Source organism: Aquarana catesbeiana, linkage group LG07 (genome assembly GCF_042186555.1).
Source record: "Aquarana catesbeiana isolate 2022-GZ linkage group LG07, ASM4218655v1, whole genome shotgun sequence".
Classification (NCBI taxonomy): domain Eukaryota; kingdom Metazoa; phylum Chordata; class Amphibia; order Anura; family Ranidae; genus Aquarana; species Aquarana catesbeiana.
Window position 1 is genome coordinate 218,360,528 of NC_133330.1, and position 27,401 is coordinate 218,387,928.

The following is a 27,401-nucleotide window of genomic DNA, read 5'->3' on the forward strand; positions in this document are numbered from 1 at the left end:
GACCTGGATGCCGTCTGCCCTTCCTGGGCTCTTCTGGCAGCACAAACCAGGATTCCTGACTTGTGCCGACAACTCAAGTAGACCCAGAGCGTCTGAACTACCTCTAGAGTAGGTAGCGATCTTTCCCCTGCCAACTGTGGATTTGGCGAAAAATAAAAGGCAAGACAATGTCCTGATTCAAGTGAAAACTAGAAACCACTTTAGGCAATAAAAATGGATGAGAACGCAACATCACCTTATGATACGAGACCAAGAATGGCTCCCTGCATGAAAGATCCGCCAACTCTGACACTCCACTTCGTGAAGTGATAGCAACCAAAGAAGCCACCTTCTGAGATAAAAGGACCAACAGAATCCCCTGATTCAAAAAGTGGCCTCAGCAAGGACAGTCAAGATCAATTCAAGTCCCAAGGACACAAGAATGGCCTGACAGGCGGGACTGTCCAAGTTACATGCTGTATGAGGTATGAAACAAGGAGTGAGAAACAACGGCCCCTGGAAAAAATTGGATAGGGACGAACTCTGACCCTTAACGGTACTTAAGGCCAAACTCCTTTCCTGTACCGATTGGAGAAAGAAAAAAAAAATCTCCCACTCACATATTTCTGCGGGTGCCACTTCCTGGCTTCACCCCAGGCAAAAAAAATATTTTCAAGTCCTGTAATTTAATTCCCCCTGAAGCTGGCTTCCAGGGGCTCAACAGTGCTGAGATACAGGACTCAAGACCATCAGGCCCCGCTGAACTGGGAGTGTCCAAGGAGCAACCCCCGCAAGACTCGCTATGTCTGTGTACCAAGCCCCCCTGGGCTAATTCGGCCAACACTAATATCAGTGTTACCACGTCACAGATCCTTCGCAAAAGATGGGGCAGAATCCGAAACGGGGAAAAAAAGTCAAATAAGGTAGAAGCAGACCTTAAGGCGTTACCAGAACATGTACCCCTATTGGCAGTGGGACTCCTATCCTGGACACACCTGTCCCAAACTGTTGTAGAACTTGGAATCTAGTAGTCAAGAAAAAAAGAGAGGGGCAAGTGGGACTTTAAATGAAGCATGTCAATTGAAAGTATAATAATGAATACATGTGAGTAGGTAAAATTATTGGATTTAATTGATAGTCAAGTCCATGATTTTGATGCATACAGTACCAATAAAGTAGTATAAATACAGACATAATCGCATGAATTGATATAAACGCATATTTAGCAGTAACAATCAAGGAAACTCAGTAGTGTAAACAAATCAATGGACATACATATATGCAATTCATAACAGAAGTACATGAATTAAAATCGCCAATCAAAATCACAAAATCGCATGAAATGAGAAAACTCAATAAAAAATTGATAAATGTCAGGGATATGATTTAGGCTTGATAGGGCATCCTTAGTTTGCGAACCCGACGCGTTTCTTGGCTTCTTGCCAGTCATCAGGGGTGGGATGCATAATTTAACTGAGGAAAACAAAAGAATATCATAAATATTGATACATGTGGAACCTCCGGCCAATAGAGAAAATCGTATCAGAAATGTCCAAATTGTCTACTTTGAACGGAAAAGCTACTTACAAAAATAGCCCAAAAGTCAAGAGGGGTCACCAGCAATGGGATCTGTTAGGGTGTGAGATATAACCGTTGGAATCTAGTAGACTCCCCTGCAGAGTTCCCCTTGCCACTATCCTATACCTGGAATATGTATTGGCGATTGGGACAGTACAGGTGCTGTCTCTGACAGAATGTGGTACACCTCCCTGAGTCGCATGACCTCTAGTGCTGCCCTGGTGGTTGATATATGTATGCCTGCAGCGGCATTTCCAGATTGAACCTAAAACAGGTTTGTCCTATAACCCAGAGCAAGGCATACTGGCCAAAAATTCCAAGCTATTGGACAGTATTCTCTCCTGTGGAGACCAAGCCCACTGAACTGTAGCCAGCCTCAAGTCAACCTAGAGAGTCTGGCATCAGTGGTTATTATTTTCCAAATTCCTGAAAAGGAAGAATATCAAGCACCAATCTTTGCTCTGCAACACCCCAGGAAAACAAAGCCTTCCGGCAATGCAATGCCTGGATCTTCAAGTTCCAGACAGAAAATGAACCTCTACCGAGACCCAGGGTAGGGCTGTATGTAGAGAACGTGCTTTGACCTAAATATAGTTTCCTCCTGTAGAAATAGATCGAAGGAACCCCTGGACACCCCTGGACACCTCCAATACTCTTTACCTCAAAGATTGAGGTAAAGAGTATTGGAGGTGTCTTCAGCAAGCCCAGCACTGGGGCTAGACGCTTTGTGAACCCTCTGGAGCTGTGGCCAACCCAAAGGGAAGATTCACAAAAAAACGGCTTTCCACTGCAATTACATGATGAGCCTGGAAACAAACCGCCACATGAAGATGTGCGTTTACAGATGATTAACCCCGAAATTTAACTCTTGCAGAGTGGTCATCACTGAACAGTCTAGCCTATCTGAAACAGAAAAATGTTCAGCAGCTTGAGATTTTAAGATAGACCTCATGTCCCTATTTGGCTTTGAAACTGCTACCATTTAATTGTCTCAAAATAATGAGCCCATAACTTCTGCTCCAAGAGCAAATGCAAGGCAAAAGACTGATGACTCTGTGACAGACCCGGATAGTCCCAAGAGGTGCACTTAACCTACCAGCTTTCTGCCGGCTAAAGATGGAACAAATCACCTCAGAGGCTGCCCTAAGATTTTCTGGCCTGAGATACTCTCAAAACCCAGCAGCCTCAGATGCCCCCCTCACCCAGGTGGGGAAAGCTTATAGCATCTGGTATTTTTGGGCAGTCTCCCATCTATATACAAAGCAGGTTTGATCCTGCTTAGGCTTCGATCAACCAAGATCAGGCATGATCAAGGTGATGCGGCCGCAGTCTGATGAAAAATGAATGCGCCAGGAAACACTGCAATGCCAAACACCACAGTGACTCAGATGCACCCGACATCACTGTCAATTGGGAGATGTGGACACCGCCAGATCCCTAAACCTGAGAGCGGTGCCCCTGCTTCCCCCGGCTGCCTCCCTTTTCCGGAACCATTTAACTGGTATAACAGGTAAATAATGCAGCAACTATATTATCCAACCTAATATACAGTCCTCCCAGGATGCAGGCCTAAAACAATGTTGGTTTACCTCTATCCAATCCCTTAGGTATGCAAGTACCTAGGTATGCAAACATGCAGGTATGCAAGTGTTCTTGCCATTCATGCATTTATGTATGCAGTACAAGGTCAATAAGCACACATGCATGTACCCCCAGGCAAACATCCTATGCAAATAAGCACATATGTATGTAGTCCCAGGAAACAAGTACATATTTATACAGCTTAATGTAAATAAACATACGTATGCAGTACAAATGAAAACATGCCACCATGTGTTTAAGCAATAAGCATCTATGGAAGCATGCATTTATGGAAGCATGTGCTTATGCAACTATGCATTTAGGCAAAATATAAAAGCGTGCACTGTACACACGCATTCATGCAACATGTGCCCATGGAAACAAGCATTTTCGCAATAAGCAAGCATGCATTTATGAAACGTGTTTATGCAACATTACGCAACACATATCTATGCAGACATGTATAAACATACATCTTTATGCAACCATGTATCTTTATGCGATCATGTATAACCATGTATAAACATGCATCTTTATGCGATCACGTATTTATGCGATCATGAATAACATGCCTATTTATACAAACATGACCAAACATGCATCTTTATGCAACCATGTATCTTTATGCAATCATGTATAACCATATATATTTATGCAAACATGAATAACCATGCATCTTTGTGCAACCATACATCCTTGTGCAACCATGCATTCTGTGCAACCATCATGTATCTTTATGCAAAAAAGGATCTGACAGGGAGTAGACTCAATGGGTGTGTCACATCCCAAATGCATTGAAAAGAACGGGGGTTTCCCTAAGATGGGATTTTGGAGGCACTACCACACAAATAGTACAATATATAAAAAGTAATTTTATTACATGGCAAAAATACAAATCAAAAACAAAAAACACACAACAATCACATATATCAAAGTGAACATGAATACAGATACAAATATGAATACAATATGTAAAAAATAGGATTTTTTAAAATAGCTTACCTGTAAAATCCTTTTCTTTCGAAGGACATCACGGGACACAGAGCCACAGTAATTACTGATGGGTTATATAGGTATCACTGGTGATTGGACACTGGCACACCCTATCAGGAAGTTCAACCCCCTATATAATCCCTCCCCCTTGCAGGGATACCTCAGTTTTGTAGCCAAGCAATATAGTGTATTAGAAGAGGGGCGGGACCTCTGTGTCCCGTGATGTCCTTCGAAAGAAAAGGATTTTACAGGTAAGCTGTTTTAAAAAATCCTATTTTCTTTCACGAACATCACGGGACACAGAGCCACAGTAATTACTGATAGGATGTCCCAGAGCAATGCTACCTGAGGGGGGGGAACCACGACCAAGTAGGGTGCAATCAGACCTGAGGACCCTGTACCGCTGCCTGCAGCACACTACGCCCAAAGGCGATATCCTCATGCCTTCTCACATCCACCTGATAGAATCTGGTGAATGTATGAACTGAAGACCAGGTTGCGGCCTTGCAGATTTGAGCCATAGAGGCCCGGTGATGCACTGCCCAAGAAGCACCAATAGCCCTTGTGGAATGTGCCCTGATCTGAAACGGAGGAATCTTCTGTTTCAAACCATAAGCTTGAATGATCAACTGTCGAATCCATTTAGAAATGGTAGCTTTTGACGCTGCCTGTCCTCTATTGGGACCCTCTGGCAGCACAAACAAAACATCCGTCTTGCGGATCTGAGTAGTTGCCCCTAGATAGGCCTTAACTGCTCTTACTACATCCAACGAATGTAGAGATCTCTTTTCCGGAGAACAGGGATCTGGAAAAAAGGAAGGTAGAACAATGTCTTGGTTTAAATGAAAATCAGAAACCACCTTCGGTAAAAAACTAGGATGAGGGCGTAGTACCACTCTATCCTTGTGTATAATCAAATAAGGCTCCTTACAGGAAAGAGCTGCTAATTCTGATACTCTTCTAGCAGAAGAGATGGCCACCAGAAAAATTAATTTCCTTGTCAACAAGACCAAAGGAATCTGACTTATTGGTTCAAAAGGCTGTTTCTGTAACACAGCCAGGACCAAATTCAAGTCCCAGGGGTTTAGGGGCGCTTTAACCGGAGGATTAAGACGCATCACCCCCTGCATAAAGTTTCGGACCAAAGAATGCGAAGCAAGTGGCCGCTGAAATAATACTGATAAAGCAGAAACCTGGCCCTTGATGGTACTCAAGGCCAGCTTCATCTCTAATCCCATCTGTAGAAAATCAAGGATTCTACCTATGACATATTTCCTGGGATGCCAACCTCTGGATTCACACCAGGTTATATAAGCCTTCCAGACTCTATGATAAATCATCCTGGAAGCTGGCTTCCTTGCATTAATCAAGGTAGATATGACAGGACCTGAGAGCCCACGACTCTTCAGAACGTGGGTCTCAATAGCCAAACCGTCAAATTTAGCGTTTGTAAGGCAGGATGGAACACTGGACCTTGAGATAACAGGTCTGGGCGTACCGGTAGGGTCCACGGGGAACCCACCGTCATCCTTACTATTTCTGCATACCAAGTCCTTCTGGGCCAATCGGGGGCCACCAGAAGTACCGACTTCCTTTCCTGCCTGATCCTGCGAAGGAGTCGTGGTAGTAGCAGAATAGGCGGGAATGCGTAAATCAGTGAGAACCGATGCCACGGAATCACCAACGCATCCGTCCCGCATGCAAGAGGATCTTTTGTCCTTGCCACAAATCTGTCTATCTTTTTGTTGAATCGGGATGCAAAGAGATCTACATCTGGAACCCCCCATCTTTGGCATATGGCCCAAAAGACGTCGGGATGCAGAGACCATTCCCCTGGAAGTAACTGCTGGCGACTTAGATAGTCCGCCTGCCAATTTTCTATTCCCGGGATGAAAACTGCCGATATGCATGGCACATGCATCTCTGCCCAGACTAAGATCTGGTTCACCTCTTTTTGAGCAGCTCGGCTCCGGGTGCCTCCCTGATGATTGACATAAGCCACTGCTGTGGCATTGTCGGACTGGATCCTGACCGGACAACCCTGTAGCCTGATAGTCCAGGCTTTTAGAGCTCGATGTATCGCCCGGATCTCCAGAATGTTGATGGGTAAGGTCCTCTCTGTCTTGGACCATACCCCTTGGACCGCAGCCTGTTCCAGAACTGCTCCCCAACCTGACAGACTGGCATCTGTTGTTACCACCGTCCAGGTAACCGGTAGAAAGGATTTCCCCTTCTGCAGGTTTTCGGGTATGAGCCACCAATTGAGGCTCTGACGCACCGCATGCGACAGGTGCATCGGAAAGTCTAATGCCTGAACCTTCTTGTTCCAGGTCGACAGAATACTGTGTTGCAGCATTCTTGAGTGAAACTGAGCATGGGGAACTGCTTCGAATGAAGACACCATCTTCCCTAGTAGCCTCATACAAAGGCGGACTGAGGGACCCTTCTTGGTCCTTACTGTCAGAATCAGCTCTCTCAAAGCAGTAATCTTTGCCTGGGGTAGAAATATCTTCTCCTGGCTTGTATCTATAATCAGACCTAAATACTCCAGTCTTCTTACTGGTTTTAGGAAAGACTTTTCTAAGTTGAGGATCCAACCCAGGTGTTCTAGATACCTGACCGTGGTCCTCAAGTTTCCCTTCAAAGAGGCTACCGACCGGTCTATCAAGAGCAGGTCGTCTAGGTATGCTATGACAGCTATACCCTGAGCCCTTAATCTGGCCAGAGGAGGAGCCAAGATCTTTGTGAACACTCGAGGTGCAGTGGCTATCCCGAAAGGCAGAGCCACAAACTGGAAATGGCGCCCTGATGAGCAGGAAAAATGGGCACATGCAGATATGCATCTCTGATGTCTATTGATGCCAGAAATTCTCCTCCCTGCAGGGTGGGAACTACTGTTCGAATTGATTCCATGCGGAAGGATTGAATCCTTAGGAATCGGTTCAGATCCCTTAAGTCCAGAATGGGCCCGACATCCCCATTTGGCTTTTGGACCGTAAAAAGGTTGGAATAGAAGCCCAATCCCTGGTCCTTTGCGGGAACTATCATAATGACCTGCTGCGACAAAAGTCGCTCTAACGCTAGAAGGAGCGACTGCTTCTTCTCTGGGTCTCTGGGAACATTTGATCTGAGGAACCGAGGAGAGGGGAATTCCTGAAACTCCAGCTTGTACCCTAAGGTTACCGTGGAGATTACCCATCTGTCCTGGAAGTCCTCCTGCCAGAGCTCTGAGAACTGTCGCAGTCTTCCCCCCACTCGAGTGAGCGGGGGCACCCCTTCATGCAGAGGTCTTAGTATTTTGCCTAGTAGGCTTCTTTCCCCAGGACTTCTTTTGTCCCTGGGGTTGACTCTTGTCTCTGGACCCCGATGGAGGCGGCCGTCGAGACTGCCTGGATGCTGAAGCCCCCGGCGCTGGGGAAAGAGTCCGTTTGAAAGAGGGACGCTTACTCTTCTTCTTGACAGGTAAGAGAGTGCTTTTCCCACAAGAGATTCTCTTGATATAGTTATCCAAGTCCTCTCCAAACAACCTTGCACCACGAAATGGAAACCCAGCCAGTAGCTTCTTACATGGTGCTTCGGCTGACCAATTTTTCAACCATAGGATTCTACGTATATGCACCAACCCCAGTAAAAGACGGGAGGTTTGCACGATAGAATCTCTAATGGCGTCAACCACAAAGCATAAGGCCGCTGGAAGGTTAGCAAACCCCTGGGCCTGCTGTTCAGATAATACTTTGATGACCTGCTTAACATGGTCTCTTAAGTATTGACAGACTCCAATCGCTGCTACTGCAGGTTGGGCCACTGATCCTGCTAAGGAGAAAACATCCTTCAATAGGGATTCCATCCTTTTATCTACAGGATCCCTGAGCATCTGAGCACTGTCTACAGGACAAGTCAGGCTATTATTTACGGAGGAAATGGCGGCATCAATAGCCGGTATTGCCCACATTTTAATAAACTTTTCTTCCATCGGATAAAGTGTTGAAAACTTTCTCGGCGGAAAAAAACGTTTGTCTGGGTGATCCCACTCAGAATAAATAAGCTTTTCAAGTAAAGTATGAACAGGAAAAGCATGTGCTGCTTGGAAAGGTTTCAGTGACCCCAAAGCAGAAGAGGATTCTTTAGCAGTTTCAGGTATGGGCAACTTAAATGTGGAGCGGACCAATCCAGTGAGGATCTGCACTAAGACTTTCTCCTCTTGGGAAGTCGCAGAGGGTCCCTCTCCACCTGAATCCTCCGAAGAGGAATCATCCATCCCATCCCGATCCTCTGAAAGGGATTCATCTCCTTTATCCCAGAGCTCCTCTGTCTGAGGGTCTTGGGGAACAGAGGAAAGCCTAGTGCGTTTTCTTCCACTGAGTGAAGACGTAATCACGGCCATTAATCTTTCCTCTAGACCATTAATAGTTGAGGAAAAAACCTCTTGTGTAATATATACAGGGGCTGAAGTGCCAGAAGCAGGTGTAGCCCCTGACCCCGATGGCTCTCCCTGGCTAGCCGTCCCTGGCCCATCTTTAGGGGGGGAGGATGCTGCCGACAGAGGGCCCTCAGAACCTGAACGAGATCGCCTAGTGTCTCTGGTTCCTGGGGTGCTTGAACCTCTTCTACCCATAGTGCAAAGCAACAAGGTGTGAGGTATACAAATGAACACTGCCCGCTGAGCGATGTAGTCTGGCTAAAAGCCTTGCTACCCAATGCTCAGTCTGGTGTTACTTCAGTAAATGCTGCCTAGGAGAATGCCTGTGTCCCACCTTACATGCGACCGTCAGCTCTGTGTCTCTCAGAAGGCTGAGTGCACCTGTACAGAGTGCCTTTAATAGCCTGCAGCTGGCCTGAGTGGGAGTCTAAGCACTCTGTGCTGACGTCCCGCCCCCTCCTCTACCGCCCCCCCCCCTCGAGTTTTGAAAAAAACGAGCGCTTCCCGCGCTGCCGACTCTCCTGTCATGCTTCCGGAGAAAGGCTGGGGATGGGGGGGGGGGGGGGGGAAGGGAGGGAGGCTGGTAACAAGATCTGCCTGAACGGCTATCTTGAGAGATGGTGGCCATTAGGCCGCAGAGCCCGGGTGGTATAACCACTTTCTAGACCCCTGTGGCCCCTCTCTAGCCTGGGGGGGAACATTCAAACCTGAGAAATCCCCCTTTCCACCTTACCTGTTTGCAGCCTGCTTGAGACGCTGGGACATAAACAGCGATTACAACACCTGAGACAGAGTCAGCATGTGTAGGTTTGTGCTCTTGGCAGCCCCCGGTGGTCACAATAGGCATAGCATGCATTTACCTTAAAGGAGAAAAGCCACTAGAACTCAAAAATTCTGTGGAATCTCCTCTTACCTTATCCAGCCGCAGGGTGCTGTTTACACAGACCCAATCTTCACCTCTCACGGTGGGCTCCGTTTGAAAAAACCGTCAGAGACTGGGGCCCCCATCAGTAGGGGGATCCAACAGTTCTGGGACCGTAAAGCACCTCGCCAGAAATTAGGAAGTTTAAAGCCATTTTCTGATCTGCGGGGTCCAGCTCTCTAAAAAGAGAAGCATTACGGGTAAAACCTCGTTTCTTCGGACACGAGGCCCGGGTACCATTCAATTCGGCCATGAAAAGACACTTTGAATGGATCCGGTTCGCCTGGCTTGCCCCAGTATAGGATCTTAGGATATTCCCTTTGGAGCTCAGCACAGGACATCTTTACACGTCCATCACCTAAGACACTGGCGTAAAAACTGAGGTATCCCTGCAAGGGGGAGGGATTATATAGGGGGTTGAACTTCCTGATAGGGTGTGCCAGTGTCCAATCACCAGTGATACCTATATAACCCATCAGTAATTACTGTGGCTCTGTGTCCCGTGATGTTCAAGAAAGAAAAAGGACCTATGTATTATCAATGTACTAGAAATGTAATTTTCACTAAATGAACCCTGATGAAGGAAAATTTCTGAAACGCGTTGGTTCAGTGAGATTTACCTACTTTCATTGATGGTCCTTTTTTTATATATTGTATTCATATTTGTATCCGTATTCATGTTCACTTCGATAAATGTGATTGTTGTGCGTTTTTGTTTTTGATTTGTATTTTTGCCATGTAATAAAATTACCATGTATCTTTATGCAAACAAGTATAACCATGTATATTTATGCAAATATGTAAAAACATGTATCTTCAGCAACCGTGCGTTTCAGCTAGTTAAACTAGCTTAACTGCAGTTGGCCCCATACTAGTCCTTCAGGATTTAGCCAAGCACATAGCTCCCAACTGTCCCTGATTTTGAGCAATGTCCCTCTGTCCTCCTCATTTTGGTCTGATCCATATAGTTGTATATAAAATGCACTTTTTATCTTTCAAAAAGTGTTTCCCAGTGCTAAAAGCCAATATAAAGGAATAGTAAAGGTAAAAAAAAGCACTTGTGGATTTAATTAACCTTTTTTGTGGTTAATTCTCCTTTAAGGGGGTGTGGCAGGGGGCGTGTCCTATGCCTACATACATTTGTTAGTAAACGTCCCTCATTCCTATCTCAAAGTGTTGGGAGGTATGCAAGCACATATGCACTATACTGGAGATACAACTCCTTAAAATGCACCCATGCTCATGTTTTTCCAAACGTGTATATTTAAACATGCATTTAAGCAACAAGTTTGCTTAAATGCATGTTTAAATATACACGCTGTACCTGCCTACAGAGCAGTCAACACTTTAACGTGAACTGCTAACCATCCAGGGGTGTATCAACTTACAGCTGTACAGTCCCCCAGGATAAGCAGTAAATATGCAGCATATAATCATGACTTGTCTGTCACACAGTTCTCCCATAGTAAGTACTCACACTTTGTTAGTATCCATGGGCTGCTGCTATGTCTCCAGAGGCCTACTGAACCTGTTGCCACATGGCATGGCCGCCCTTCCTGCCTATATAAAAATAGGCCATACTGAGGGAGCCTGCACCCTCTAATGGCTGGAGGAGAAACAGCAGCCCACTTGAGTAAGAGTACATAGCATGATTAAACAGCACACTGCTCCCAGTGGCCACCGGGAGAACAGACACTCAGAACTCTCTTTTTTTTTCTTTCAAAAAAAGAGAAACTGCAAACAAATGCAGACTTACCATTCCTGCTGCAGGACTCTGAACATAACAGGAGTCCAATCTTCACCCATCACGGCGAGCTTTGTCATAAAAGACCTTCAGAGACTGGGTCCAACAAGGGGGACTTCCTGTCTTTTTGGGTGTCAGTGTCCATTCACCTATAGGTGGCGTATAGCCCAGACAGTAATTACTATAACTGCTCTGTGTCCTGTGATGTAACTGTCCTGTGATGTAACTTAATATAACTGCTCTGTGTCCTGTGATGTACGATAAAGAAATCCCTCACAATGGGCCACATGAGACCTGTGAAATATCATTAACATTAATACAGAAGGTTAGTAAACAGAATGTCTCAATCTTGTAAGCCTGGGTATTGTTGCCCATTTTACATCACCTTCTAAATGCTACCATTTTTTATGTTACAGTGCCTGAAGCATGAATGACAACACTAATGCCGCGTACACACGGTCGGACTTTACAGCTACAAAAGTCCGACAGACTTTTGGCGGACTTGCGGCAGACTTGCCTACATACGATCACACAAAAGTCCGACGGATTCGTGCGTGATGATGTACACCGGACTAAAATAAGGAAGTTGATAGCCAGTAGCCAATAGCTGCCCTAGCATGGGTTTTTGTCCGTCGGACTACCATACAGACGAGCGGATTTCTGGGTCCGGCGTAGTTACGACGTAAAGATTTGAAGCATGTTTCAAATCTAAAGTCCGTCAGATTTGCGGCTGAAAAAGTCCGCTGAAAGTCCGGGGAAGCCCACACAGCCAGCTTTGGTCCGTCGGACTTTTGTAGACGAAAAGTCCGACCGTGTGTACGTGGCATTAGGGCCAGTTCACATCACATGCAGTCCAGTGTGTTTTTTTTTCTGCATCAAAAACGCATGAAAAGTAGGTTATACAGTTTTCAATGGCATAGTTCACACCAGTGCTTGCAGTTCCAGTGCGTTCCAGTTCCAGAAAAAAAGTAGAACATGCTGCATTTTTCCTGTACCGGACTGAACTGGAACGCTGTAAAACGCATCAAAAACACGCTGGAATGCACTAAAAACGCACTCCAAACACACACAACAAACCAAGTTTAGCGCTGTCCCCACTATACTTATTCCAACAGTAAACAGTCTGTATGTATATTCCTTGCTTAACTGCTTGCTGACCGCCGGCTGTCAACTGACGGCCAGGCGGCGCAGCTCTCGTTGCGGGCAGGCGTCATATGACGGCCTCTCTTTCCCGGCCCACCAGGGGGCGCGCGCGCCGCCGGCGATCGCACGCGCCCGCCGTGTCACTGGGCACCTGGTGCGTGTGCCCGGCGCCCGCGGTGTCCACCGGGCACCCGCGATTGCCAGTAACACAGCAAGACCGTGGATCTGTGTGTGTAAACACACAGATCTATGGTCCTGTCAGAGGAGAGGAGACCGATGGTATGTTCCCAGTACAGAGGAACACCGATCGGTCTCCTCCCCTAGTTAGTCCCCTCCCCCTACAGTTAGAAACACTCCCTAGCAACACAGTTAACCCCTCGATCACCACCTAGTGTTAACCCCTTCCCTGCCAGTCACATTTATACAGTAATCAGTGCATTTTTATAGCACGGATCGCTATATAAATGTGAATGGTCCCAAAAATGTGTCAAAAGTGTCCGATGTGTCAGCTGCAATATCGCAGTCACGATAAAAATCGCAGATCGCCGCCATTACTAGTAAAAAAAAAAAAAATAATAAAAATGTTATAAATCTATCCCCTATTTTGTAGACGCTATAATTTTTGCGCAAACCAATCAATATACGCTTATTGCAATTTTTTTTTACCAAAAATATGTAAAAGAATACATATTGGCCTAAACTGAGGAAAAAATTTGTTTTAAAGAAAAAAAAATTGGATATTTATTATCGCAAAAAGTAAAAAATATTGTGTTTTTTTTCAAACTTGTCACTTTTCTTTTGTTTATAGCGCAAAAAATAAAAAACGCAGAGGTGATCAAATACCACCAAAAGAAAGCTCTATTTGTGGGGAAAAAATGATAACAATTTCATATGGGTACAGTGTTGTATGATCGCGCAATTGTCATTCAAAGTGCGACAGCGCTGAAAGCTGAAAAATGGCTTGGGCAGGAAGGGGGTGAAAATGCCCTATATTGAGGTGGTTAAGGTGTTGCAGCTCTCCCAAAAGTCCACTGGGTGGTAGACATGATTCTGAAAATATATAAAGACAAGAGAGAGCGCACGCCAGCCTTAGTGTGTTATTGTTTAATTGATAAGATAAGTGGATAAAAAACGAGGGTTGCACTCACAAACATCCAGCGTTAAATGGCATAAACAGCTCCATAATAGCCTCCTCTCCTGGTCTGTAGGGATCCGTTAGCTCACAGCAACTAGCTGCGTGGTAAAGTATTTCAGTAAGCACAGACCGCTTGCTTCTTTGTAACACACACCGCCCAAAGCACTCGCACGGACCAGATGGCGCTGCCTGACGTCTCTCATGGCCAGGGAGGGGATGCACAGTGATGCAGCCGATTTCTCTCGTAAGCTTCATGCAATTGCTAGGACAACATGTTTCGGTGGCGTGGCCTCCTTCTTCAGGTAACACCCTCATCTCCTCTAGTGATAATATATGCTCAAACCCCCCGCCCCTCCTATCTATGAACCAATGGCATCATAACAGACCAGGAGCACGGAGTACACAGCAAGAGGTATCTACAAGACGGAGGGGGTTATATAGCAACAGCATCCTAAAATGAAGAAATAAAGTTATATTATGCTATAAAGTATATGGTGGGGTCCCATACTAAAATGGACCCCTATCTGATAACATTATAATCTGATTCATACAAAACGAATGTCTAAAACTAAAATAATATATATGAAGGATTTATAAATTGAATAAGTATTCAGGGCAGCACAGTGGTGTAGTGGGTAGCACTCTCAACTGGCAGCACAACACCACCCGAATGAAAGGCCAAACAATGTCAAATAGAATATCTTATACATTGGGTAATTTCATATGAGAGTACCTATTTCAAGTTCTTTGTTTAACCCTTCTGGTGCCATACTGTTTAGAGTGAAAATCCAATAGGATTCACGTTTGCATAAACGAGCAAAACGTTCACCTTCCAGGATAGACATAGGTATGGATTCTATACCAAAAAGTTCCAACCCTGTAGTGCTGCCATCATGTTTATGCTTAAAGTGACGGGGCACACTATGCTTCTCAACCTTTTTTTCTATGAACCTACGGTGTTCACCAAAGCGGGTCCTCATCGCACGCACCGCTCTACCTACATAGAGGTACCCACATGGGCACCTCAACCCATAGATAACAAACTGGGTATTGCAACATATAAATTGTTTGATGTTGAAGGTACGGCCATCTTTACAAAAATGACTTCTGGCCATGAGAGATAAATTTACACGCTTTGCATTTAATGCCTTTACATCTATAACATCCAGTAATGTTAAAGAATTGAGGGATGTTTTGCATTTCAAGCTTTGTTTGTCTTTAAGGCGAATGGGGGCAATTAAACTTTTCACATTTTTCGCACGTCGGAATACTACCCGAGGTTTATTGGGGAGGATTTTTCCAAGTGTATTGTCCTGCCCCAAAATTGGCCAGTGCTTTTGGACAGCTCTTTTTATAGCCCAGTGCTGATCGTTGAATGTTGTAATAAAAATAATGTCATGTTGTTCTTTTGCAGATGTAGTCATAATCTTGTTCTGGATGCCTTCTCTATATCGGTCTCTCGCCTTTTGAATGTGATGATCTGCATATCCTTTTTCCAAAAACTTTTTTGACAATATGGTTGCCTGATCATCATAATCTTTGGTGCTACTACAATTCTTGCGTAGCCTACAGAACTGACTGTAGGGTATGTTATCTTTCCATTTAGGGTGGTGGCAACTCCTCTGATGTAAATAGGAGTTGCCAGCAGTTTCTTTGAAGTGGGTTTTGGATGGGATGTTGCCATCTCCATCACTACCCAGTTCAAGGTCCAAGAATACCAGGGAATGAGCATCTACTACATGGGTAAATTGGATACCAAACATATTGTTATTACAATATGAGACAAATTTGTCAATAATATCAGGTGGTCCATCCCAAATAATCAGTATATCATCGATATACCTCCCATAGTATACCAGATGTTTGGCAAATGGATTGTGCTGCCAAATACAGGATTTTTCCCAATACCCCATGAACAGATTTGCATAACATGGTGCAAAATGTGCAGTAGGCTATGCAGGAATTGTAGTAGCACCAAAGATTATGATGATCAGGCAACCATATTGTCAAAAAAGTTTTTGGAAACAGGATATGCAGATCATCACATTCAAAAGGCGAGAGACCAATATAGAGAAGGCATCCAGAACAAGATTATGACTACATCTGCAAAAGAACAACATGACATTCTTTTTATTACAACATTCAACGATCAGCACTGGGCTATAAAAAGAGCTGTCCAAAAGCACTGGCCAATTTTGGGGCAGGACAATACGGTAGTATTCAGACGTGTGAAAAATGTGAAAAGTTTAATTGCCCCCAGTCGCCTTAAAGACAAACAAAGCTTGAAAATGCAAAACATCCCTCAATTCTTTAACATTACTGGATGTTATAGATGTAAAGGCATTAAATGCAAAGCGTGTAAATTTATCTCTCATGGCCAGAAGTCATTTAGTTGTAAAGATGGCCGTACCTTCAACATCAAACAATTTACAATTTATATGTTGCAATACCCAGTTTGTTATCTATGGGTTGAGGTGCCCATGTGGGTACCTCTATGTAGGTAGAACGGTGCGTGCGATGAGGACCTGCTTTGGTGAACACCGTAGGTTCATAGAAAAAAAGGTTGAGAAGCATAGTGTGCCACATCACTTTAAGCATAAACATAATGGCAGCACTACAGGGTTGGAACTTTTTGGTATAGAATCCATACCTATGTCTATCCCGGAAGGTGAACGTTTTGCTCGTTTATGCAAACGTGAATCCTATTGGATTTTCACTCTAAACAGTATGGCACCAGAAGGGTTTAACGAAGAACTTGAAATAGGTACTCTCATATGAAGTTATCCAATGTATAAGATATTCTATTTGACATTGTTTGGCCTTTCATTCGGGTGGTGTTGTGGATGGGAATTGAACCGGCGACCCTTTGTGCTGCCGGTTGAGAGTGCTACCCACTACACCACTGTGCTGCCCTGAATACTTATTCAATTTATAAATCCTTCATATTCATTTTAGTTTTAGACATTCGTTTTGTATGAATCAGATTATAATTTTATCAGATAGGGGTCCATTTTAGTATGGGACCCCACCATATACTTTATAGCTTAATATAACTTTATTTCTTCACCACCTAAAAACCATATAATATAATACAATTAATTTCTACATTGGATATGCCATGACGTCTTGCATCTTTATCGATATGATGTTGTATTATGTATATAATATATATCAATTATTTATGTATTTTTATATATATGATTATGTCCTCGCAGCATGATTTTCTGTTGTTGATGATACTAATATATAGTGTATATTTTATAGTACTGTTCACATAAGTACTTTTTAAATAAGTTTTAATTACATATGACAAGAATTCTTTTTATTTAGATTCACATTAACCACTTCAGCCACGGAAGGATTTACCCCCTTCCTGACCAGAGCACTTTTTACAAATTGGCACTGCGTCGCTTTAACTGCTAATTGCGCAGTCATGCAATGCTGTACCCAAACGAAATTTTTGCGTCCTTTTTTTCCCCACAAATAGAGCTTTCTTTTGATGATATTTGATCACCTCTGCGGTTTTTATTTTTTGCGCTATAAACGAAAAAAATACCGAAAATTTTGAAAAAAAATGATATTTTCTACTTTTTGTTATAAAAAAAATCCAATAAACTCAATTTTAGTCATACATTTAGGCCAAAATGTATTTGGCCACATGTCTTTGGTAAAAAAAAATGTCAATAAGCGTATATTTATTGGTTTGCGCAAAAGTTATAGCGTCTACAAACTAGGGTACATTTTCTGGAATTTACACAGCTTTTAGTTTATGACTGCCTATGTCATTTCTTGAGGTGCTAAAATGGCAGGGCAGTAAAAAAAAACCCCAAATGACCCCATTTTGGAATGTAGACACCCTAAGGAAATTGCTGAGAGGCATGTTGAGCCCATTGAATATAAATTTTTTTTGTCCCAAGTGATTGAATAATGACAAAAAAAAATAAAAAAATTACAAAAAGTTGTCACTAAATGATATATTGCTCACACAGGCCATGGGCATATGTGGAATTGCACCCCAAAATACATTCAGCTGCTTCTCCTGAGTACGGGGATATCACATGTGTGGGACTTTTTGGGAGCCTAGCCGCGTACGGGCCCCCGAAAACCAAGCACCGCCTTCAGGATTTCTAAGGGCGTAAATTTTTGATTTTACTCCTCACTACCTATCACAGTTTTGAAGGCCATAAAATGCCCAGATGGCACAACCCCCCCCCAAATGACCCCATTTTGGAAAGTAGACACCCCGAGCTATTTGCTGAGAGGCATGTTGAGTCCATGGAAAATTTTATATTTTGACACAAGTTGCGGGAAAGTGACACATTTTTTTTTTTTTGCACAAAGTTGTCACTAAATGATATATTGCTCACACAGGCCATGGGCATATTTGGAATTGCACCCCAAAATACATTCAGCTGCTTCTCCTGAGTATGGGGATACCACATGTGTGGGACGTTTTGGGAGCCTAGCCCTGTACGGGGCCCCGAAAACCAATCACCGCCTTCAGGATTTCTATGGGTGTAAATTTTTGATTTCACTCTTCACTGCCTATCACAGTTTCGGAGGCCATGGAATGCCCAGGTGGCACAAACCCCCCCCAAATGACCCCATTTTGGAAAGTAGACACCCAAGCTATTTGCTGAGAGGCATGGTGAGTATTTTGCAGCTCTCATTTGTTTTTGAAAATGAAGAAAGACAAGAAAAAAAAAATTTTTTTTCTTTTTTCAATTTTCAAAACTTTGTGACAAAAAGTGAGGTCTGCAAAATACTCACTATACCTCTCAGCAAATAGCTTGGGGTATCTACTTTCCAAAATAGGGTCATTTGGGGGGGGTTTGTGCCACCTGGGCATTCCATGGCCTCCGAAACTGTGATAGGCAGTGAAGAGTAAAAACAAAAATTTACGCCCTTAGAAAGCCTGAAGGCGGTGCTTGGTTTTCGGGGTCCCGTACGAGGCTAGGCTCTCAAAAAGTCTCATACATGTGGCATCCCCGTACTCAGGAGAAGCAACAGAATGTATTTTGGGGTGTAATTTCACATATTCCCATGGCATGTTTGAGCAATATATCATTTAGTGACAACTTTGTGCAAAAAAAAAAAAAAAAATTTGTCTCTTTCCCGCAACTTGTGTCACAATATAAAATATTCCATGGACTCGACATGCCTCTCAGCAAATAGCTTGGGGTGTCTCCTTTCCAAAATGGGGTCATTTGGGGGGGGTTTCAACTGTCCTGGCATTTTATGCACAACATTTAGAAGCTTATGTCACACATCACCCACTCTTCTAACCACGTGAAAACAAAGCCCTTTCTGACACTTTTTGTTTACAAGAAAAAATTATTTTTTTTTCCAAGAAAATTACTTTGAACCCCCAAACATTATATATTTTTTTTAAAACAAATGCCCTACAGATTAAAATGGTGGGTGTTTCATTTTTTTTTTCACACAGTATTTGCGCAGTGATTTTTCAAACGCATTTTTTTAGGAAAAAATACACTTTTTAAAATTTTAATGCACTAAAACACACTATATTGCCCAAATGTTTGATGAAATAAAAAAGATGATCTTAGGCCAAGTACATGGATACCAAACATGACATGCTTTAAAATTGCGCACAAACGTGCAGTGGCAACAAAATAAATACATTTTTAAAAGCCTTTAAAAACCTTTACAGGTTACCACTTTATATTTACAGAGGAGGTCTACTGCTAAAATTACTGCCCTCGATCTGACCTTCGCGGTGATACCTCACATGCATGGTGCAATTGCTGTTTACATTTGACGCCAGACCGACGCTTGCGTTCGCCTTAGCGCAAAAGCAGGGGGGGACAGGGGTGCTTTTTTTTTTTTTTTTTTTTCCTTTATTATTTTTTTGCTTTTTTATCTTATTTTTAAACTGTTCCTTTCATTTTTTTTCAAATCATTTTTATTGTTAATATCCCCTATGTAAATATCCCCTATGATAGCAATAGGTAGTGACAGGTACTCTTTTTTGAAAAAATTGGGGTCTATTAGACCCTAGATCTCTCCTCTGCCCTCAGAGCATCTGACCACACCAAGATCGGTGTGATAAAATGCTTTCCCAATTTCCCAATGGCGCTGTTTACATCCGGCGAAATCTAAGTCATAAAATGCTCGTAGCTTCCGGTTTCTTAGGCCATAAAGATGTTTGGAGCCACTCTGATCAGCTCTATGGTCAGCTGGCTGAATCACCGGCTGCATTCTCAGGTTCCCTGTTGAGACAGGAGAGCCAGAGAAAAACACGGAAGACGGTGGGGGGGGGCATTCCCTCCCACTGCTTGTAAAAGCAGTCTAGAGGCTAATTAGCTACTAGGATTGCTTTTACATGAAAGCCGACCGCTGGCTGAAAAGAATGATACCAAGATGATACCTAAACCTGCAGGCATCATTCTGGTATAACCACTCAAAGTTGTGAATGGCGTACCTGAAGACAAAAATATGGTTAACAATAAAGCATAGTAAACAGTAAAGTATAAAAAATTGCATACCTGAAAAGCAAACATGATAAAACATAATAACAATAAAACATTGCAGAATAGAATACAGTAAAAAATAGCAGAACAATAGAGAGAGAATAGAGAGAGAGAGAGAGCAATGAAACGACAACTATTTTTTTTTATTTTATATATTTTACTAATTTACTAGCTAATACTCAACTAGTGAATGGTAGTGTTCAAAACATTCACCAATGCAAAGACCAGGATTGTCAGGACAGGAGGGACAATAATAGTGCGTGTCACGCCTATATCCGCGCTTGCTGCAGACACAACATCTTTTTTGGGGGGGTTCGCTGGGTAGGGGTACTCGGGAGGACATAAAGAAAATGCCTCTCATGCAGCCGACTGCATTTGGTTGGGGATGTGAATGGGGGAAGTACGGGTGCTGCAGAAGCGATGGGTTCCCAATTAGGATTGGCGAATGTAGCAGGAAGGGCACTATGGGCACGACGGGCCTGTTTGTCTTCTTCTTGGTGGCAGTGAGACACTACTTGTGCTTGCCACCTCACCAGCTTGAACTGCACTTATGGGACTCACGTCACCAAGTGTTACTGCAGTGCTGGTTTGACTACGACCGGGGTGTACTAGGCCGCTGGTGCTTGCCAGTTCACCAAAACGCTACCAAAATAACTGTTAGCGATCGCAGGGATCAGGCCTGACTCTGCGAACGCTGCAGTTATGCGTTTATTGTTTTGTAAGTGACAGTGATCGATCGATACTGCACTTGGGTGGGCTGGGCCGGGCGGAGGGGCAAAACGCAGGTGCTAGCAGGTATCTGGGCTGATCCCGCTAACACTGCGTTTTTGGGAACCCTAAACTGCTGGGGACGCTAGTATAGATCTGATCGGATCAGATATTGATCCGTTTAGATACTATACCACTAAGGGAGGCGTATGCTGCGTGCGTGGGTGTTAGCGGTACTGGCGCCAACCTGACGCTGCCTGGGGCGACGCATATCAACGCCGGGCGATCAGAGGGCTAAACCTTTATTCGGTAATAAACGGCGGGTGCCCTGACACTATAAAAAATAAACGAACGTCAAATAAACAGCGTCACCCGTAACAGTTATACGGTGATCACTGGTGACAGGGTTAACTAGGGGGCAATCAAGGGGTTAAAACATTTATTAGGTAGTATATGGTGGTCCCTGTCGCTATAAAACGCTGACAGCGAACCTAAATATTTACCTCCCTAACTAGTGTCATCAGTGACACTAATACAGCGATCAGAAAAATGATCGCTTAGTGACACTGGCGACGGGGGGTGATCAAGGGGTTAAAACTTTATTAGGGGGGGGGTTAGGGGGGTACCCTAGACCTAAAGGGGGCTAACACTAACTGCCCTACCACACTAACTGTCACAAACTGACACCAATGCAGTAATCAGAAAAAAAAACTGCTTGGTGTCAGTGTGACAGGGGGGGGGGGGGGAGGGGTGATTGGGGGGTGATCGGTGGGTAAAGGGGGGTGTAATGTGTGCCTGGCATGTTCCACTGTGTGTGTGTGTGCTGTGCACTCACATCGATGTCTTCTCTCCTTGGTACCGGAATGGAAAATACCGAGCCGAGGAGAGATGACATCATTTCCTCTGCTGCTGTTTACCATACAGCAGCAGAGGAATGATCCCATTGGCTGGGAGCGATCGCGAGGGTGGGGGGGCACGAATGGATGGCCTCCCCCCCACCTCCGATCGCCGGGGGACAAACGCCGACTGCCTCAGGCACCGGGTACGTACAGGTACGTGATTCTGGCTGCCCGTGCCATTCTCACGACGTATATCGTCGTGAGGCGGTTGGCAAGTGGTTAAAGATAGTGCTAATTCTCTATGTTTATTTGTACTAAACACCATTTTAGGATGCTGTTGCTATATAACCCCCTCTGTCTTGTAGATACCTCTTGCTGTGTACTCCATGCTCCTGGTCTGTTATGATGCCATTGGTTCATAGATAGGAGGAGCGGGGGGTTTGAGCATATATTATCACTAGAGGAGATGAGGGTGTAACCTGAAGGAGGCCACGCCTCCGAAACATGTTGTCCTAGCAATTGCATGAAGCTTATGAGAGGAGTCAGCTGCATCACTGTGCATCCCCTCCCTGGCCACGAGTGACGTCAGGCAGCGCCGGCTGGTCCGCGCGAGTGCCCTGGGCGGTGTGTGTTACAAGGAAGCAGGCGGTCTGTGCTTACTGAAATACTTTACCACGCTGCTAGTTGCTATGAGTTAACTGATCCCTACAGACCAGGAGAGGAGGCTATTATGGAGCTGTTTATGCCATTTAACGCTGGATGTTTGTTAGTGCAACCCTCGTTTTTTATCCACTTATCTTATCAATTAAACGATAACACACTAGGGCTGGCGTGCGCTCTCTCTTGTCTTTATAGATTTACTAAAAAACACACTGGAACACACATGTCCTTATTTAAGGTTAGGAAAAAATGCACCGGGCTGCATCAAGAATACACCAAAAAAGCACTGGAAAGCATAAAAAATGCATAAAAAACGTGCATGCAGAAAAGCATCTGGAATGCATCCGGACTGCGTTTCTATGGTGTGAACTGGCACTAAATGCTGTAGGAAGAAGCAGCTGTAAAAGTAATCAACTCACAGAGAAATATTAGCAAGATCACTTAAAGCAAAACTTTTTTAAACTCTGGATAGAATAGTGAAAAAACTTGTCACTGTCTGTGACCCAAAACAGAGAGATCCACCCTATCTATCCTGGTGACCACTCAGAATGCTACAGAGAATAGGAGGAAATTCAAACATTTATAGCTGTCACCAGAACAGGAGTAGGGGCACCTGTTATAACAACAAACAAAGGTGGAAATTCCCTTCACTTTGGCTGGAGTTCCACTTTTAGTAGTTCAAACTGACTGCTCACTTACCACTGGTGACCCTTAGTAATGTTTCTGTAAGTTTCTGCAGTTCTTCTTTCGACATGGAACTGAGGCTTACCTAGAAGGACCATAGAAATAATATAAGAGCATTCTATGTGGGTTACTTAGGACCCGAAGAGTGACAGACTCTCACATGTTTTGAACTGGAACCCAGAGTGCATGTTACTGAATCTCACAGACGAGCTGTGCAGTCATCTGTGAGATTCAGTAACATGCACAAATCCAGAATATTGCTGCACTCCTTGGTATCTTAATTGAAGCATTAAAATGACATCACACTTATGACATTAAAAGATAATGCATTTTGCGCTTACCCAAACCTCATATACACATACATCACATATAAGAATAACAAATTAAAATAAATAAATATATACATATATACAGTGGGGACGGAAAGTATTCAGACTCTCTTAAATTTTTCACTCTTTGTTATATTGCAGCCATTTGCTAAAAGCATTTAAGTTCATTTTTTTCCTCATTAATGTACACACAGCACCCCATATTGACAGAAAAACACAGAATTGTTGACATTTTTGCAGATTTTTAAAAAAAGAAAAACTGAAATATCACATTTTATTTATTTTATTTATTTCAGGTACTTATATAGCGCCATCAGTTTACGCAGCGCTTTACATATACATTGTACATTCACATCAGTCCCTACCCTCAAGGAGCTTACAATCTAAGGTCCCTAACTCACATTCATACATACTAGGGACAATTTAGACAGAATCCAATTAACCTACCAGCATGTCTTTGGAGTGTGGGAGGAAACCGGAGTACCCGGAGGAAACACACACAGGCACAGGGAGAACATGCAAACTCCAGGCAGGTAGTGTTTGGGATATAATATAAAAGCATTCTATGTGGGTTACCTAGGACCTGAAGAGTGACAGACTCCTAAGACATGGTCCTAAGTATTCAGAACCTTTGCTGTGACACTCATATATTTAACTATATATATTTAATAGGTGCTGTCCATTTCTTCTGATCATCCTTGAGATGGTTCTACAGCTTCATTTGAGTCCAGCTGTGTTTGATTATACTGATTTGACTTGATTAGGAAAGCCACACACCTGTCTATATAAGACCTTAAAGCTCACAGTGCATGTCACAGCAAATAAGAATGAGGTCAAAGGAACTGCCAGAAGAGCTCAGAGACAGAATTGTGGCAAGGCACAGATCTGGCCAAGGTTACAAAAAAATTTCTGCTGCACTTAAGGTTCCTAAGAGCACAGTGGCCTCCAAAATCCTTAAATGGAAGACGTTTGGGACAACCAGAACCCTTCCTAGAGCTGGCCTTCCAGCCAAACTGAGCTATCGGGGGAGAAGAGCCTTGGTGAGAGAAGTAAAGAAGAACCCAAAGATCACTGTGGCTGAGCTCCAGAGATGCAGTCGGGAGATGGGAGAAAGTTGTAGAAAGTCAACCATCTCTGTAGCCCTCCACCAGTCGGGGCTTGATGGCAGAGTGGCCCGACGGAAGCCTCTTCTCAGTGCAAGACACATGAAAGCCCACATGGAGTTTGCTAAAAAAACACCTGAAGGACTCCAAGATGGTGAGAAATAATATTCTCTGGTCTGATGAGACAAAGATAGAACTTTTTGGCCTTAATTCTAAACGGTATGTGTGGAGAAAACCAGGCACTGCTCATCACCTGTCCAATACAGTCCCAACAGTGAAGCATGGTGGTGGCAGCATCATGCTGTGGGGGTATTTTTCAGCTGCAGGGACAGGACGACTGTTTGCAATCGAGGGAAAGATGAATGCGGCCAAGTACAGGGATATCCTGGACGAAAACGTTCTCCAGAGTGCTCAGGACCTCAGACTGGGCCGAAGGTTTACATTCCAACAAGACAATGACCCTAAGCACACAGCTAAAATAACGAAGGAGTGGCTTCACAACAACTCCGTGACTGTTCTTGAATGGCCCAGCCAGAGCCCTGACTTGAACCCAATTGGACATCTCTGGAGAGACCTAAAAATGGCTGTCCACCAACGTTTACCATCCTACCTGACAGAACTGGAGAGGATCTGCAAGGAGGAATGCAGAGGATCCCCAAATCCAGGTGTGAAAAACTTGTTGCATCTTTCCCAAAAAGACTCATGGCTGTATTAGATCAAAAGGGTGCTTCTACTAAATACTGAGCAAAGGCTCTGAATACTTTGGTGAACCCACAATAGGGATAAAACTTTTTCGCAGAAGAGAGTTTAATAAGACTTGTGGCCACTCATTACAATTAGAAGAAAAGAGGTTTAACCTTAAACTACGTAGAGGATTCTTTACTGTAAGAGCGGCAAGGATGTGGAATTCCCTTCCACAGGCGGTGGTCTCAGCGGGGAGCATTGATAGCTTCAAGAAACTATTAGATAATCACCTGAATGACCGCAACATACAGGGATATGTAATGAAATACTGACACATATTCACACACATAGGTTGGACTTGATGGACTTGTGTCTTTTTTCAACCTCGCCTACTATGTAACTATGTAACTTAGGACTATGTGATATTTCAGTTTTTCTTTTTTAATAAATCTGCAAAAATGTCAACAATTCTGTGTTTTTCTGTCAATATGGGGTGCTGTGTGTACAATAATGAGGAAAAAAATGAAATTAAATGATTTTAGCAAATGGCTGAAATATAACAAAGAGTGAAAAATGTAAGGGGGTCTGAATACTTTCCGTTCCCACTGTATATACATATACACATACACATACACACACACACACACACACACACACGAATAAACATGGTTTGGCAATTAAAGTGGTTGAAGAGTCTCAAAGTTTTTCACCTTAATGCATTAAGGTGGAATACATTCTGTGCTGCAGCGCCCCCTCTTTTGCTGTCGCTCTCATCATTGGATAGATTGATAAAAGCGGGAGCCATTGGCTCCCGCTGCTGTCAATTTAAAAGCTGTGACATGGAAGCAGGGGGCGGGGCTGAGTCCCGCTGTCTGTGTGAATGGATGCAGCAGCGGGACTCGGGAGCGAGCCCACATAGGTGCCCCCATGGAAAGCGGCTTTCCGTGGGGGCATCTGATGAAGAAGAGGGGCTTGGAGCGCAGGCAGGACCCCAAAAGAATAGGATCAGGGCTGCTCTGTGCAAAACCATTGTACAGAGCAGGTAAGTATAGGCATGTGTTTTATTTTTATTTTAAAAAAGTGGAAGGTTTACAATCACTTTAAACTATTATCTAATGAATCAAATAGAAATGCACTCCCACTATACTATTGGGAGCCTACACTCTTTGCTTTAACACATGAATCAAAAAACGCAAAAAATCTCTTAATTACGAACAGAATAAGCGACACAAATCTCATCCAATATATATATTTTGTATATGTATTATGTATATGAGATTTGAGTAAGCACTGAATTTAGCAAGAAACACATTACCTTTTAATGCTTCTATAAACATACCAAGGAGCGCAGAAATATTCTGGATTTGTGCATGTTACTAAATTTCACAGACAAGCTGTTGCTTGTTACTGTGCAACTACTCATAAACTAATAAAAACGTTGAATATATATATATATATATATATATATATATATATATATATATATATATAAAATAAATTAAAAAAACAATGTAGTGTCAGCATAATTACCACCTTTATCAGAGCTTGATTAAAATGTATTTTTATCACTGCTGACAAATCTCTGATTTACCATATATACTATATACGGTCTTTGTTACCAGCCAGCGGAGATATGCAGCAAGATACACTCCCAAAGTATCTATCACAGAACCTGGCATCTATGATTTATTTTACCAAGCTACAAAGGCCAGTTTCCTATCTGTCATGCTGATCATTTCACTTCAATACAATGAATCAATTACCCAGAACAAGCATGAAGACAACATTTGACATTTCTCTGACTTCCCTGATCTACATCCTGATTCTAGGTCAGGATCTTAAGAAGTTTTAAAACTAGTGGGGATCAGCCTAAACAATGGTCAAGTAGCATTTATCAAAAGGAAAACAGTAATGGCAGCCTCCATATTTTTCTCTGACAGGTTTACTTTAACCATTTCATCTCTCGTACCTGTATAACCTTTATGGACTAGAACAATTTTTATTTTCTACTTTGATCATTTTTAGTTAAAAAAAAATTGTTTTACTGTAAAGAAATGGGGAAAACATGTTTTTTTCATCTGAAAGGTTGCTTTGACATCATATGGAGATTAAAAATCACACTTTTGATTTTAATATGAATGTTACTCTACATTACAGAATCATGCTTCTAAACCATGTTTACAAAGCACAGTTTAGAAGCTCTAAATTTTACAGAAGAAACTACAGCCACTCCTATATTACCCAGCAGGTCCAGTGGTCCAGGTAGGAGCGGAGTGGCAGGAGGGGGGACAGGGGAGAGGGACAAGGTGTGATATGTATAACCGTGTACTTTAGGTAAGTTTTTTTGGTCATATATAGCATGTCTGAGATATGAGACTGATTAAGTAATTTAAACCGAACTCCACTGC

At 43.3% G+C, this 27,401-nt stretch overlaps 1 protein-coding gene across 1 annotated transcript in view; it reads right to left on the reverse strand.

The window, feature by feature from the left end:
• The window catches only part of TRMT13 (tRNA methyltransferase 13 homolog), a 59,766-nt gene that overhangs the window by 14,912 nt on the left and 17,453 nt on the right, over positions 1-27,401 (reverse strand). The window contains exon 5 of the mRNA XM_073593057.1: positions 22,893-22,962. Within this exon, the coding sequence (XP_073449158.1) occupies positions 22,893-22,962 (70 nt within the window). The remainder of the gene's footprint in view (positions 1-22,892; positions 22,963-27,401) is intronic.